At 48.1% G+C, this 15,636-nt stretch overlaps 1 protein-coding gene across 4 annotated transcripts in view; it reads right to left on the bottom strand.

Annotated features, from left to right (window-relative positions):
- Positions 1-32: 32 nt before the first annotated feature.
- Positions 33-15,636, bottom strand: part of KANSL3 (KAT8 regulatory NSL complex subunit 3) — a 19,927-nt gene continuing 4,323 nt past the window's right edge. For 2 of the 4 annotated variants that reach the window (XM_034430719.3, XM_034430720.3), the window contains exons 5-22: positions 15,381-15,566; positions 14,117-14,248; positions 13,240-13,356; positions 12,227-12,328; positions 12,019-12,090; positions 11,397-11,471; positions 10,466-10,623; positions 9,456-9,519; positions 8,651-8,845; positions 7,951-8,104; positions 6,110-6,289; positions 4,340-4,424; positions 3,371-3,528; positions 3,078-3,190; positions 2,306-2,528; positions 1,794-1,939; positions 1,370-1,529; positions 33-751 (exon numbers count right to left, since the gene is read on the bottom strand). In XM_034430719.3, coding sequence (XP_034286610.2) covers positions 180-751; positions 1,370-1,529; positions 1,794-1,939; positions 2,306-2,528; positions 3,078-3,190; positions 3,371-3,528; positions 4,340-4,424; positions 6,110-6,289; positions 7,951-8,104; positions 8,651-8,845; positions 9,456-9,519; positions 10,466-10,623; positions 11,397-11,471; positions 12,019-12,090; positions 12,227-12,328; positions 13,240-13,356; positions 14,117-14,248; positions 15,381-15,566 — 2,892 coding nt within the window. In that variant the 3' untranslated portion in view covers positions 33-179. The remainder of the gene's footprint in view (positions 752-1,369; positions 1,530-1,793; positions 1,940-2,305; positions 2,529-3,077; positions 3,191-3,370; positions 3,529-4,339; positions 4,425-6,109; positions 6,290-7,950; positions 8,105-8,650; positions 8,846-9,455; positions 9,520-10,465; positions 10,624-11,396; positions 11,472-12,018; positions 12,091-12,226; positions 12,329-13,239; positions 13,357-14,116; positions 14,249-15,380; positions 15,567-15,636) is intronic. The other 2 variants (XM_087875747.1, XM_060683326.2) reach the window with 1 other exon arrangement.

Raw genomic sequence — 15,636 nt, 5'->3', positions numbered from 1 at the left:
CCCATACTTAATACTTGTGAAAAAAAGGCCAGTTTATAGAGCAATTAAAAGGTGCTACATACACAAAAAGTTTATTAAAAGGGTCAAAGGAACCAAATAATGTGTCCTCTTGTCAAGGAAGCCAGGAATGCTAAGCGGTGCCTCAAATTTTACTTCCCGTGCTAAAGCCAAAGAAGACGTCAAATGGTGGGAGGTCCTGGTTTCTGACTCAGGGCAGCCCCAGCTGCGGGGATGATGGAGGAGCCGGCTAGGTTGCTGCTTAAAGTAATAAGCGTGGTGCCGGCTGCGGAAGGCAGCATACCCTGTGGAAGCAAATGTCTGTTTGTGAGGCTCTCCCGGGTGTGGATGATGGTGCTGCTGTCATCCATGACAGATGGTACCCTGCCCAGAGTTTCCATGGTCCCGAGTTCATGCCCTTTGGGCAGGGTCATCTCCCCTCTCTGTCCCAGGCTCCGATCAGCTTTCAAAGCCGTCAGCGTAGAGGTGAGTATCACTGTCTTGGAACCCGACTGCAAAACAGGCCCCACTTTAGAATGCCCCAAACTGCCAGGTGTGCTGCTTGTCGTTGAGGTGGCAAAGGTCACAGCCCCAGGAGGGGAGGAAGCCGTAGTAGAGGAAGCAGCAGCGGTTGTTTGGACAGCTGTGGCTTTCAGGGGGACAGACGCAGCTTCTGCCATGACAGATTTTGTGAGTGCTGACAGTTTGGCATCTGACATCACATAGAGGGTCTTCATGGGGCTGGTGGTAGTTACTAGAGAAGGAGAAGGAGAAAGGAGATGGTTCATGTCATGTTAAACAACCAACTCCTGTAATTGAGCTCCTGGATTTTGCTGAGCATCTCATAGGCCCGGATTCCTCAGAGACTGACAAAATGGTTCTCTAATCCTTACTGTGACCTCTGCTAGCAGCCTTCAAATCAGCCAGGCATTCCAAGCTACCCTCTAGCAACTGAGTGTCTTTAGTCTCATAATTTCGGTGAACCTGTAAATATGGCAATGATTCAAGGAAAGTCAGGAAAGTGAACAAGTAAACTGTCCAGGATTTTTGGCCTTTTCGTAAAAATGCATAAATACACACTACAGAATTGCCGATAAAACCATGCTTAATGCCAGGCTTCACACAGGTGATGGGGCTGGGGTTAACAGGAGTTGGAGGGACACAGTTGGGACATTAGGCATTAGCCAGGACGGGTATAATCTGGGAAGGAGCAGCTGTCAGAAAAGTTGACCTTTGATCCAACTTGTGTAACATAAACCAGAGATTTAAAACCAGAAGAACCTCTCCTTTATTCTTGGGTGCTATTTAACAGGAAGACACATGGAATTCCTGGTGGCTCTAGCAGCAGGGAGGGAAAGCAAGGTTTTCTCACCTACGGACAACGAGACCGTTGAGGATGGGTGAGATGGGGGGTCAGCAGGGAGTCTCTCAGCGCTCTGGGCTTTGCCAAGGTCCAGTTGTGGCAACCGTTTACTGGGAGGAATGGGGCCAGAAGCTGGGCAGGCCACATTCCCAGCTGCGTTATCTGCAACCTGAAAAATGGGACGGGCAGAGTGAACCAAAAGGGAGGCCAGTAAAATCGTGCTGTGCTCCAAGAATGCTGCGGTCAGCACAAGGCAAGACAAAACATCGTGGCAAGTTGTAGTTAGGAGAGGAAAGAGCAGATTTTCACGGAGTGGCCCCATGGCCATCAAGAACTGGGTCTCCAGGTGGATGCCAACCCCCCCTACACAAGGCAAAGCCCCTCCCTCCTTCCCTCCCTCCCAGGCCTCCGATCAGCCTGTCTCGCACATTACCGGGGGCAGCTGCGGTGGGGGCAGCAGCAGCTGCGTCTGCTCCTCCAACTGGCTCTGGGCAGCTGCCACCGTGGTCTGGCCGAGTGTGGCGGCTCGACTGGCCTGTCCCCGGAGGGTCACTGTGATGGTGGTTGGGACCTTTAAGCCTGGCAAAGGGGAGGGAGGCAAGAGTTACCGGAGGCCCCGAGATGCCCATTCCGGGAGGGAGCCTTCTGGACAGCTTTTCCCAACAGCCCCACTGACAGGACAGGAATGGGGAATCTTTTTCCCAGGCTGGGCCTCAACCATGAACACTGCAACTGTACCTTAAGTTTGTCTTAATGGCACACCTCCGTAAGGCGTGAGTTTTTTTAAAACCTGTGGGGCGAGTCCATATGAAATAATAAGAGAGTTCAACTCCCAACTCTTTGGCTGCTCTCTTATCTAATTGTGTCATGGAGACACGGAATCAAGTGCCAGCCACACCAAGAAGCCCTTTCCTTTTTCCTCGGCCCAGGCAGCTGGACTCTTACCTGTCCCCTGACCAGAGATGTGAGCCAAACCAGGGAGGCTGCTTGCGAGTTTGGCCAGCCCCCCATTGGTAAGCAGCTGATGGATGGTGGTGGGCTTCCCGCTAGCCGAGGCTCCGAGAGAAGATAAAGAGGTGGCGACTGGGATCGTTCGAACGATTGTGCTTCCGCTGGTCGTGATGGCACTCAGGCTCTGGAGGGGCGCTGGAGTCTTCAAGGCCGAGTTCTGCACGGTGGAAAGGAGAAAAGGTCACAACCAGAACCATTTTCCTCTTAGGACCCCCAAGAGTTTAAATGGAGGCGTCTTTAGTCTGCCACACTCAGGTCTTCCGATCCCAAGTAGCCAACTGGTCCAATAAGCCATGTATGGACACCCTGTAAAAAGGAAGAATAAAAACTTTCTCCAGAAGGCGAAGAAGTGACCGTTCACCTCCATCTTTTGTATAAGTGGAGACTCATTATAACTTTCCTTAAGCTCACCTTCTTTTAAGCTTCACACTCAGGTTTCCACTTGGTCAGACTCTGCCCATTATTTCACACTTCCACGTTCCATTAAAATGCACATTTTCCACCTACCGAAAGGGGTAGGGGTGTGCGCGTAAATGTTTAAGACCCAGATCTGCCATTGCCGCTGCCCCACTGCTAGCTGTGTGTGAGATGTTGCAGCTTAGCTCTGCTCTCAACCAACTTGCAAAATTCCAGAAAATTTAACAATGGACTCCTGCAAGTTGGCATGAGCCGCTGCCCTCAGGCCTGTGCTGCCTCTACTGCCTACCTGTGCCAAGGACCCAGCAGTGGCAACACCGGCTGGAAGAGCAGCGGGCTTCGTGTTGATGTCCTGCAGACTGAAGCTCAAACCTTGTAGAAGGCTGCTGGCTGAAGCTGCCCCTAAAGAGAAACGGAAGACAGAAATGCCACATCAGGAAATACAAGCGCTCCTTTAGACGTGGCCATCGAGGACAGCATGTCAGCTGATTCATTGGGATTGTATGTCGGAGGCAGCCTTCCTATCATACACCCACCCCCCCACTCCCCGAAGGCTGCCTCTGAATCACAGCCTGCATTTACCTGGGAGCGCACCGGCAGCTTGAGCCTGCAAGCAAGGGCTGCCACTGGTCACAAGTCTGTTCTGCAGAGCATGGAAAGCACTAGAAGTCGTGTTGCTGGGGATTGTAACTGAGGGTGTGGGACTGATAGAGGAGGGGCTGTCTGTTGCAGGACTTGGCCTAGAAATTGAAAAAGGAAATGCAGTTATGGAGCTAGAAAGTCGGTCTGAGGCAGTTAAACTGGGTGGATTATGCACAGACTTCTGTGCACAAATGAGCTGTTGGTAGAGGCAGCTGTGGAACTGCCTGCACACAAAATATTGCTTTCCCAGAGTCTCAGCTTCCCTGCATACAGCTGCTGTTGCACCTGCTCTTTAGGCATCCTCTCGGTTACACACCTGCCTTCTCTTTGTGCGGTTGGATTGCAGCACTTCTTCTAGTAAGTGCCAGTGTAGACACAATTGGCACATGACACGTACCTCTCTTAAAAACAGAGTTCTGCTAGATCCGGCCAATTCCCCATTAATAAGAGGCAGACATCGTCATCCATCCTCATGAGTGGTGCGGTGGCCTAAAGCTCTTGCCTCACAATCAGGGGGCTGTGAGTTCAATTCTAGGTAGAGGCAGATATTTCTCTCTCTGGGCACCATGGGAATATATCTGCTGAATATAACTCCGCATTGGCGACAGGAAGGGCATCCGGCCAGTAAACACTCAGCTCCATTCAGTTGCCCATACTCCACCCCGCAAGGGATTATGGGGTCATTAAAAGAAGCTGATCGTCATCCATCTTCATCACAAGTTCCTGCTGGAGCCCAGGCAGATGCCCCCTGACAGCCCACCACCAGGGAAGCAAGGCTTTCCAAGGACTGTTCTGTGGGGTTTATTGCTTCTGATCTGAAGGTAGCATAACGAGCCATCCAGAATAGAGGCTTTTCTCCTTTTAAAGTCGTCTAAACCAGCATCTTGGGCTGTGCCTGCAGATACTCACATCGAAGTGGCAAGCAATCCTGTCATTTCCTTTGCACCGGCCATCGTCTGCCCCAAAGTCACAGCAACAGACTTCCCTGCAGCTACTGTAAAATGAAAATATAGATTAAGAAGAATCAGGTAATCCTAACATACAAAATCAGCCTCCTTCTAACAACCTGTACAAAGGATTGAAGGGGGAAAAAAACCTCCATTCATCTTGCAGGTCATAAACTGTCACGATTGTGAAAAAGACGCAAAACACCACAATACTTTGCTGCTCACTCAGCAGATGTCAAACAATCTACACACCAAACTTCAGCTTTTACAGTATGCAAGAAAGCAAATGAAGCTCCACCCCTGCCTTCATAAATGAGATACAGCAGCAGCTCTACCAACTATCACTTCTTCTCTAGCCAAACACCTCTTCTCATCAGTCAGTCATTCACAGCAGGACTTCTCTTAATCGGTTTTACTTTGCCAGCATTCTCCTAAAATATTTATAAAATACACAGGAACAGAAATGAGTTAAAATTATGTATTTATTGCAGTGTTTGGATACAAATCAAAAAAATTGTCTTGCTCATTCCTCCTGTCCACGTATGGTAAGAGGGAACTCTTGTTTGGTTCAAGTTTACTTCTGCATTTCATTATTTTCTGTAAAGAGAAATAAAGTTTGGATAATTACATTTTTTTTAAAAAAAGCCGAGACTTTCAAAGCTGATAAATTTATGCTTCAATGACCAAATACAAATTAATTAATTTGTACGGTATTTTTTTTTACTGTTGAATAGTTTAGTATTCAGGCAGATTTTTTAAAAAAGTATAAGATTGTACAGCTTTGGAAGTCTCCAGTCCTAGTGTGCTGAGGTCGGTTTATTCAGTCCTGCTCCACATGAAGGGCTGCTGTAGAAGGGTGGAAATGACTCCAAAGCCTTAACCTCACTCAGAATGACCCTGATTGAATGACAATTGCTTCTGCTGCCACCACAGCCCGGGAGGGGCGGGGGGGGGTTGGGGGTTGGAGACCCCTATGGTAACCACATCCAAAAACAAGTTAGGCAAAAAACACTGACTAAAACAAAGGCTTTTCCAATGAGAGATACTGAGTCCATGGAAGTGCTTGCCCTTCTCAAGAGAATACTTGCTGTTGGGGTGGGGGTGGCAATGCTGGTGTGTGACTCTGGCAGGGAAGCCATGGCCAGGGCAGAGTTGAAAGTCAACTAGACCGACCACTGGGCAGGTTTCATGAAGTTTCATTCTGCTATCCATCTATCACCTTCACCACATGATGAAATGCAACTCAGAAAACACAAACATTTCACCAAACAAACCATAGGAGAGGATAATGGGTTCAGTAGTAGCTTCCAGAATCAGGAAAGATCTTTTCTGAGTCATGACCTGCCTCTCATCGATCAAAATTCACAAAAATCTTCAGTTTTGCAACCCCAGTGCTACGTGTCCCTTTGTCTTCGTAATGAGTTGTACAATTACATTTATGCTTTATAAACCGTAGCAACACATTCACATCCACAAAATCGAAACTGCAGCTAAGAAACGGTCACATCTTGTAATGCTGAAATATTCTTTAGAACAAGCTCTCCAACAAGTCTCTGCAGGCTGCAAAATACAGGATTTCAGGAGATTCCTATCCCAGATCGGAATCTAGCCGCCAGATCAAACCTGCTTTGCTCACCGTTGAGCAGAACAAAGGAAAACCTGGGATGCCACTTTATCTTCTGCACCGCCCACCTCCAGATACGTATAAGTGGCTCCGGTTCTCAGGACTCACTTTCTGGCGGTCCATCCAAGGATGTGCCGTTTCCGGAGCCAGCAGCTTCCCCATGAGAGACGATGGTCACCTTAATTTTGGCTCGCTTGGAAGATTTGCTGCCATGGGTGGGGCTGGAGGCCTGATGTCTCTTTAGTTGCTTCCGAAGCTCTTCTTTCTCCCCTGCATCCGGGGACAGCTCTGAAGAGAGAATGAGACAGGAGAATATTGAACAGGTCTGTACCCAGGTCCCTGCCCTTGGTACATCAGCGGCTTCCTCTGTGCTGCTTGCCCAAGGAAGCACCAGGACAACTCTTCCTTGCCTTCAGAATCTCTGCTGTTTTTACTGAGGAAACCGGTTACATGGACCACAAATTTCTTGCAAGGGTTCTATTCTAAGGAAGGGCAGAGATTAAAGGTCCACACACAGAGAGGATTATAATGAGCATGTGAGGTCATTCTTAAGAGCCCAATCCTACCCTATTTCTGACAAAATGTCTAGGATTCTTTCTTCTAACCTTCTTCAATGTCTTGCCTTCAAAGCACAGCACAAGGAACTCTTACTATAGGCATGGTTAATAATAAAGGGAAGACACATTCCAGATCTCTAAAGTTATTCTGTAATCAGAAATTGAAGCTCTCTCCCAGGTGGATCAAATAACGAACTTGGATGGACACAGGATGACTGGATGTTTCTGGAAAGCAATCTAGCCACAACCAACATCATTCCGTGCCATTTCACAACATCCTACCACTTTCTCAGAGGGAAATTGAACTGAACTAAATTGCTTGTTCTTCAGTAGACCTGGTTTGGAGTATGCAACTCATACGAACAAAATCTAGAGGTCTGAACAAGGGTACCTATTGTATTTGTCAATGACTGACATTTAAAGCAAAACAAAAGCTTAGATATCTAAAACTAAGAAAATAAGAGTAGTTGGAAAAACATTCTGACCCACAAGGGGACTAATGAGAAAAAGAGGCAATGAATTATAGGTAACCCTTGATTCATGACCGTAACCGAGCCTGAAATTACAGCTGTAAATTGTGGCAGTCGTTAAGCAGGTCACCATGTATCTGCACCCTATTTCATAACCTTTTTGGAAGTGGTCATTAAATAAATATGGTGGCTGTTAAGTGAACACGGCGTAGTTAAACAAACCCATTATACCCAATGGCATTTTTTGTTGGAAACCAGCAAAATGCCCATTTCTGGCAAAAAAACCCCACCAAAAATCCTAGTCCTGTGACTGCCAGCCACCCAAGATGTGATCCCTTGACCATGGGGGGGGGGGGGAGCAGCTGTCAGAACTTCCAAACTGGAAGTAGCTCTGGGACGCTGTTCACTTAGTGACTGGTAGTAACTTAAGGGCTACCTGTGTGTAACTCATGGGTTTCCCACTGAAGAGTGATTCCGTGTCTTGGGAGAAGTTTCAGCATCCCCCTCATCCCTTTAATTCTGATTGTGTTTAACCAAAGGTTCCCCAATTTAACTGATTCTGCTTATTTTGGAAGTCTTTTTCTTCTTCATCATCGTCATCACCTTCATGCCTCTCACCATACTAACAACATTTTATGATGTTCAGAGAAAAAGCAGAGCAGCAGGGCAGGCCCAGCTCTGCCCGGCAACAGTGGGGAGCAGCTGCTCTCTCCAGGCTGTGCTTGCTCAGGCCAACATCCCGAAGGGGGCATTTGGCTCTGCCTACCGTTTGTCACCTGGCCTCTGCTCCCAAGCTGTCACTGGGATCCCCCCGGAGAAGGAAGCCCCATCTTGAAGGATGCCTGCAGACCAAAGCAGGAACTCGATGGAAGCCACCTGGAGATGGCCCATCTGCAGCACCGCAAGAGGGGCTTGGCCTTACCTTGGGCCTGCTTGTACATCACAGCTCCTTCCATTCGCTGCACAGACCTTTTCAGCAACTGGCTGGCACCAACCTGGCTGGACTTTTGAAGAGAAGACACGGCCATTTTAGCCTTGGGGCTGGAGGCAGGGCTGCTGGAGACACTGGAGAACTCCTAGGAAAAGAGAGCCTCCGCTCTAGGAGATCGGCAGCACATGGAGAAGGATTAACGCTCACCGACCCGGCCCCTGCTCGCCTCCTAGCCTTGCTCCTCCCGTCACATCCCACTGAAGGGCAGCGGTGCTTAAAGCGAGCATCTTCCCGAAGGCAGCTTGAGAATCGAGCCAGACAATGGACCTTCAGGGAATAGGCCGATATCTGTCTTCCATGCCTAGAAATTTTTCCTTTCCCAGCTACTGCCCATATATAGGGCTTGACTGGATTTTTCATTTCCATGCAACCTGTAATGTGATCCTCTCCAAGTAAAAGCTACAGGAAAGCAATCCTGCTAGATCCAACCCCAAATTCACTGCATTCCAGCTGCAGCCGATTGGATGCCTCTGCTCCAGGAACACAAAGACCTCCAGAAGGCTTGGCGAACCTTGCAAGAGAAGATCACCAAACAAAGAAGTCTCCCCTATCAGCTATCTTCGATCCAGCATTTGCTCTGGGCCGGGTGGGGGGAACACAACAGTTCTTTTCCCTCTGTTACTTCCCTCACCTCTGACCCAGAAGGTGAAGCCGGAATTTTGGTTGCTGGAGAGGCCGGCCGGCTGTTTCTGTCTGGCAGGTCGAAAGACAGATCCCGCCTGGCTGTCTCCCGGGCGGTTCTCTTCTTGTCCAGATCCCGAGGATCAGGGCCCGTGTGGCTGTCGGCTCGAGTAAGCACTCCCGTCAGAAAGTCAGCAATCTCATCCTGCAGAGGGAAGAAGCAGCTTCACTTTGGCACTTTTGATCATAAAGGACAGGCAGTCCTCGGCCACCATTGAGCCCAGAATTTACGTTGTTAAGTGAAACCTTTGTTAAGTGACTTTTGCCCCCATTTTATGACCTTTCTTGCCACAGTCGTTAAATGAACCAGTGCAGTTGATAAGTTAGTAACACGGGGTTGTTCAGTGAATCTGGCTTCCCCACTGACTTGTCAGAAAGTCGCAAAAGGGGATCACAGGGCCCTGGGATGTTGCAACCGTCGTAAGTATGAGTCAGTTGCCAGCCCTCTGAATTTTGATCACGTGACCATGGGGATGCTACAATACAAGTGGGGGAAATGGCCGTAAATCGCTTTTTTCAGGGCCGTTGTAATTTTGAACAGTCACTAAACGAACTGTTGTAAGTCGAGGACTACCTGTGGAGAGGGGATTCTACAAAGCCAGCCAATCAGTGAGATCACATTGCTAGTCAAAGGTGCCCCCAAGAGAATAGGCAGTCCTGGGTCCCAGAAGAAGAAAAGCCTCATCAGCTTGATGGGGGAAAACCTTCAAGCCAGAGGGAGCTCACAGCAGCAGAGAAGAGGCAGCTGCTCTCACCTGGATGCACCTGTCCACCATGCTTTGAGTCAAGCCTTCTGACTTCTTTTTGGCTTTGCTTATCCTATTAAAAAAAACAGCTTGTCAACATCCAGAGGGTATTTCTACCTTGAAGGGTACGTCAGCCCTTCAAGGTAGGCCAAGTCATGAAACAGACAACACAAGGATTCCACCTTCTGACTTCTCACAGCAGGTTCTCCCTCCCTCCCTCCCTCCTCCTTATAACGAAGAGGGTCAACGGGTGGGCAATCTTGAGTTTCCTCCTTGTCCCCTCCTCTCCTCTCCTTCCAGGCTACGTTCTGCCACATTCCTTCTTCAAAGCTACCTGCTCTCCATCATCCCTCCTTGCTTCTTGGAACTTTTCACCATCAGAAAGCCAAGAGCAGGGGACAATTCAGACAGACAAACAGCCATTTCCCTCAACTTGGGCAGGTAGGTGATTCTCACCTGGATGTGCACAGATCCATGTGCACCACACAAACAACAAAAAAGCTATTTATTTTTTTTCAACAAAACTGGCATTGCAGAACCTTACTATTTCCAGCTTTCAAATGTTTAAGTTGGGTTCAGACTGCATGCCCTTCATCCATCCATCCATCCATCCACCCCTACTTATTTACTAATTATAAAATGTATTGGCTGCCCATCTTACCACAGGGTAACTCTGGGCGTCTTATAGTCACATATACAGTTAAAACATAAAAGTTAAAATCAGACATTAAAACCAAAGACACAAAGGGAGGATGGAGGCAGAGTGGGTGGGGATGGGGGGGAAGATGGGATCTGTAATTATTCAATCAACCACCTCCATATTCTTGCAAGCTCTGTTTCTAATTTATTCCCCTAAATTTACGGCATTCAAGTAAGGCTAGAGACATTGAGAAGACCCCTGAGTCTTCGTGAGTAGGGCCCTTTCTGTGCCTGTCACTCACTGAGCCACTGGCGGAATCAATAATAGAGTATTAGAATATTAGAGAAAAGGATGTTGTGACTTGCTCCGGCTCACACACCTGAGGTTGTCATCAGCCCCTCCCACCACCACCAGGCTGTTTTCAGCTCGAAGTTTCTCCCGGAAATCTTCTATGGCTTCCGTGTTGCACTGGAGAGCATTCTGGCCGATCACAAAGAGAACCGGTGCCTTCATATCCAGAAGAGGGTCATCGACATCCTGCGCCCCAAAACAAAAGTTTCAAAAGTTGTTACAGTGGAGAGAGCATTTTAGAGTGACTGTAAGATAGGCCATCATTCTCCCACTGAAGGCAAAAGGAGAAGGGGGTGGCAGAGGAAGAGATGGCCAGGTAGCACCAGTGACGCAGTGGGCATGAGTCTGGCAGACTCAGGGAGACAATGGAGAACGGTGGGGGTGGGGGTGGGGGAAGGCTGTTGGCATCCTGTGGTCCATGGGGTTGCAAAGAGTCAGACATGACTTAGCAACTGAACAACAACAAAGAAAAGAAGAACTAGGGTTGACATGATAGCAGCCTTCCAATATCTGAGGGGCTGCCACAAAGAGGAAGGGGTCAAGTTATTTTCCAAAGCACCGGAGGGCAGGACAAGAAACAATGGATGGAAACTAATCAGGGAGAGAAGCAACCTGTAATTAAGGAGAAACTTCCTAACAGTGAAGACAATTAACCAGTGGAACAGCTTGTCTTCAGAGGTTGTGGGTCCTTCATCCCTCGAGGTTTTTTAAGCAGAGACTGGACAGTCACTTATCTGAAATAGTATAGGTTCTCCTGCTTAAGCAGGGGGCTGGACTAGAAGACCTCCAAGGTCCCTTCCAGCTCATTCATTCTATTCTATTCTACATAATCTTCTTAGCATGGGTCTTTTATAACACTTCAGTACAAAGTTGGCAACGTAAGCACAGAAAACAGCAGCACAAAGAGTGTGATTAAGAACCGAAATGAATGTTCTTCCCGGCCCCCGTTTCATTCTTACCCCTCTGGGTCCATCTATTGTTAAGAGAGGGAATCCAAGACACACAACTGCTGCGACATCTTCCATCACGGAAACCTGGTGGGGAAACAAAAGGAGCCACAGGTGACTCTGTGGAAGGGCTGCAGATGCACAAGTTCTGGACCGGGTAAGGCCAGCAAAGCCACCTTGGCTCCTGCAACCAAATATGGTCGTTTTGCCTCCGGAGGAAAATGAGAGAGCAAATTCAAGATGCACCCTGGGAATGGAACTTTCTGCGGCTTCCCCACTGACTTTGGTGGTGGGAAGCTGACAGAAGGTTGCCTCGCCTAATGACTGTGGAATCTAGTTAAGGACAGCAATCCTTAACTGCTCTCATAAACTGAGCGCTATCTGTATCAGCTATGTTCTTGTTCTGATGTGCCTTAAAATGCATCGGTCAGAATAATCACTTGCATCGTGAAGTCTTCGGGGCAGCAGGCAAGGCCATTTTTGTCTTGGGATCAATCGTTCTGATCACATTACTTGATAACATTACGGCTAATGTTACCGTGCCCCGAAGGGCCTCTCTTCCAACTCCTAATGTTTAAGTCGGGACAGAGCAACCAGCCTAGGGGACAGAAGGACAGGTGGCAAAGATACTTACGTGGCAGGCTAGCAGGGCTCCCGTGTTCCATCCAATCAGGATGACTGGCTTGTGAGAGAAATGGTTGTGGATCTGGTGGGAGGGAGAGAGAAGCCAAGTCAAGCAATTGGCCGTCTTTAGAAGATCACAGCTAGAAGTTGTTATTTTGAACTAACAAATGAAGAAGGGATCTGGATTCACAGGGCAGAACCCGGGGTGCCCGCCTCACCTCCATCACTTTGCCTCTCAAGGCGCCAATCATATGTTCTAGGCACTGCAACACCCCAACTCCACTGCCGTTGTTCATTAAATGGGTAGCGACTGGGATCACCTGGCAGCCCGAAAGAAGAAACAACAATCAGACTCGAGCCACAATGTTCCACTGCCACAAGGCCCTCAAGAGGTGACTGTGTTTTTATCATTCTTTATTAAATGTGTATGCTGCCCATCTCTTTACCAAGCGTCCTTGGCCTTAAGAATTCAAGCTCTGGCTGGAGCATGTGCAATGGCTGTAGTACTGGTTGTTTCTGTTGTTCTTTTAATCTTGCCTGCCAATTGTTTGTTTTGTACTTTCTGGTGTTTTCTACTGCCTTTTTAAAAAAAAATTACTGTTAGCCACCCACAGCCACTTGTTTTGTGACGGGTGGACAAATACATTGAATAAAATAAATATGTAGTACCCAAGTGGCCTTCAAGGGCAGACTCATATAAGGTGCACTGGAACAGACCAAAAGCAGGAATGACCGTCATAAGGGCTTCCTGGTTTAGGTATGAGAAAAACTGACACCCGAGATGAATTTGTGCCACGGTCATCCTGGCCACAACTGCCACCTGCTAGGCCCGTTTCTGGCCTCTGGGTTTCTGATGCTCTCTGTCTCCTGCAAATTAGCTCAGGCTGGAAGATGGAACGCATCCGAGCGGAAGAAAAACGAGAGCATCCCCAGAGGGAAGGAGGAGAAAAGCTGCACGGGCATCCAGAAACAAAAATAGGCAGGGTTGGGCAGAGCTGTTTCATTGCTGGAGGCAAAGGGCAGACTGACTGATTCTTGCTTCACTTTGACACACCTCTGGAGAGCAGATGAATTGGGAAGGGAGGAGGAGGTGGGAAGGCACGTGGCCCTGCAGCCTCACCTGCAAACACAGGGGCTGCTGCCTTCTTTCCCTCCCTCCCAACCAACCCTTGCCAACGGAGGTCTATCTCTAACCGAAGAGTCAACTTCAGGGCTCCAAAATGGTACAAACCTTTCCCAGACACGAGAGTTGTGACTGCCAGAATCGATGCCGCCGAGAAGTGGGGAACATGGAATTGGAGGGTCCTGATGATGCCAGAAGGATGAGGGGAGAACCGGGTAACTTGCTCTGGGGGAAAAAAAAAAACCGCACAGATTCAAAGGACCCCGTGGCTAACAGGTCAGAAATCTGTTCTTTGGGCTGTTCCAGCTCAGACACTGCTCTAGGGATTCTATTTTTAAGCCTGTGTTTCGCTGGGGGAAACCTTTTTTCAAGCATTAAACTGAATTTCCAGCAGGTTTACCTTGCTGTCCTGCGGGGAAGCCTTTGCTCTACGAGCAGTGGAATCAAGAGAAACCGCTGTACCCTGGGCTGAGTGGGCGCAGACACCCATCTCTATAGCAGCCTCCTTCAATCCCAATTCACGTTAACCTTTGCAGAGTTTTCTTCCCAGCCTCTCTTTTGCCTGTAGATCAACTCTCCTCTGTTGACCAATTAAGGACACAAGCAGAAGAGAGCCTTCTAGGCCGGGGGCCTCCAACCTTGGCAACTTTAAAACTTGTGGGCTTCAACTCCCAGAGTTCCTCAGCCAGCTTCGGTTGGTTGGAGACCCCTGTTCTAGTCCTGGGCTTCTGCTGACCATCAGTCTGACCCAAAAGAAACAGGGCAGGCCAAAGGGGGTGTAAAGCTGCCAGAGAAGCTTTGGTGGAAGGTTCTTGTTTTAACCTGTCTCTGTTTTTAAGGATAACAAGGAACCGATTCTGGTTTGGTTTGTATACTTGACTACATGGGAGCCCTTGTCTAGACAGGATGGTTCATATTGTCACTAGTTGTTTATTAATATCCGTGTTAATAGCCCTCCTTTCCTTAAGGCCTGTTGTGCACTTACTGGTTTGTTATGGGAAAGAACGCCGATTGCTGGATCCCAGGGCCTCTTCAGCAAGAGGGACAAGGCCTCGGCACCGGCCGCCCCCGTCTTGGCAGTTGAAGATAACAGCATCCGGTCAATCAGGGAGGGAATCTGAAACCCAGCAACAATACAGGCTGTGGAAGCCCAGAACCCTCCCTGAACCATCGGCTGTTGACTTTGCTGGCACTCATCACCCTCTCCTTGTTTTTAAACCTCCTTCTTATGCTCCGCCAAATGAAAAAACAAGAAAAACCCAACTCCTCTCTTGGAATGAACACAGATTTCAACCCATTTTTCATCTGCTCTTGTGAGGACCTCAGTCCTTCTTTTGGGGTATTTCATTTACACTTCACACCCTCCCATTGGCGTCTCCTGCTCAACCATCCATTCCACCTCCATTTACAATGCAAAAAAAATAAATAAAGCAATACAAGTAGTCCTCGATTTACAACGGTTCATTTAGTGACTGTTCAAAGTTACAATGGCTTTGAAAAAAGTGACTTATGACCATTTTTTTCCACGCTTACGACCTCTGCCGCAGCCCCAGGATCATGTGATCCAAGTTCAGAAGCTTGGTTCATGCTTGAGCTACCCCCAGGGATACGACTGATCCCGGACCTCCGGACCTTCCACCGGGCTCTGAAGACTTTTTTATTTCAGCAAGCCGGGCTGGGTTAAAAAATTTTTAATTGGTGAATTTTATGGGTAAGGGGTTTTTAAATTGGGGGAAGCCAAAGATAAATTTAATTTTGTTTATAGTATTTTAATGTTTATATTGCATGTTTTTTTAATTTTGGCTGTTCACCGCCCCGAGTCCTTCCGGAGAGGGGGCGGTATAAAAATTTAAAAAATAATAAAATAATAATAATAATGCTTATGACCGTTGCGGAGTCCCAGGTGATCCCCTTTTACGAATTTCTGACAAGCGAAGTTAAGGGGTAAATCCAGATTGACTGAACAAACCAGGTTACTAACTGATCAACTGCAGTGATTCACTTAACAGCGGTGGCAAGAAAGGTCGTAAAGTGGGGCCAAGCTCAGTTAACAAATGTCTCACTTAACAACAGAGATTTCGGGCTCGATTATGGTCATGAAGTCAAGGGCTACCTGTACAATGTCAGAACCGGCACTTTGGGTTCTATTGTCAAAAACGAGAGGATTTCCTATTTTGGGGACCCTGAAATCAAAGGCCTGGGGAAAAAAACACCCCTCGCTTCTATTCTAAGCACTTCCCTCCCATCACCTTTCCCTTGAGGGTCTGCAGGGCATCCAGGTACGCAGCCAGCATTGGCAGACTGAGTGTTTCTACCAGAGTGGAGTGAAGCCACTGGATCAGCTTGGCGTCCCAACTGATGCTTGCCAAAGCCTGTCGGACCCGCCGAGCACATTTGTCCACCGCTATTCTTCGAAGCACTGGCTCATTGCAAGCCTTGTGAAAAGCAACCAAGAAAAAACATCCTCACTAAGTTATGGTATCGCAGCTCTTCCCTTCTTTTCAA

The sequence above is a fragment of the Pantherophis guttatus genome, chromosome 9, assembly GCF_059756535.1.
Source record: "Pantherophis guttatus breed Tessera chromosome 9, ASM5975653v1, whole genome shotgun sequence".
NCBI lineage: Eukaryota > Metazoa > Chordata > Lepidosauria > Squamata > Colubridae > Pantherophis > Pantherophis guttatus.
This window is presented reverse-complemented; position numbering and strand designations above follow the sequence as displayed.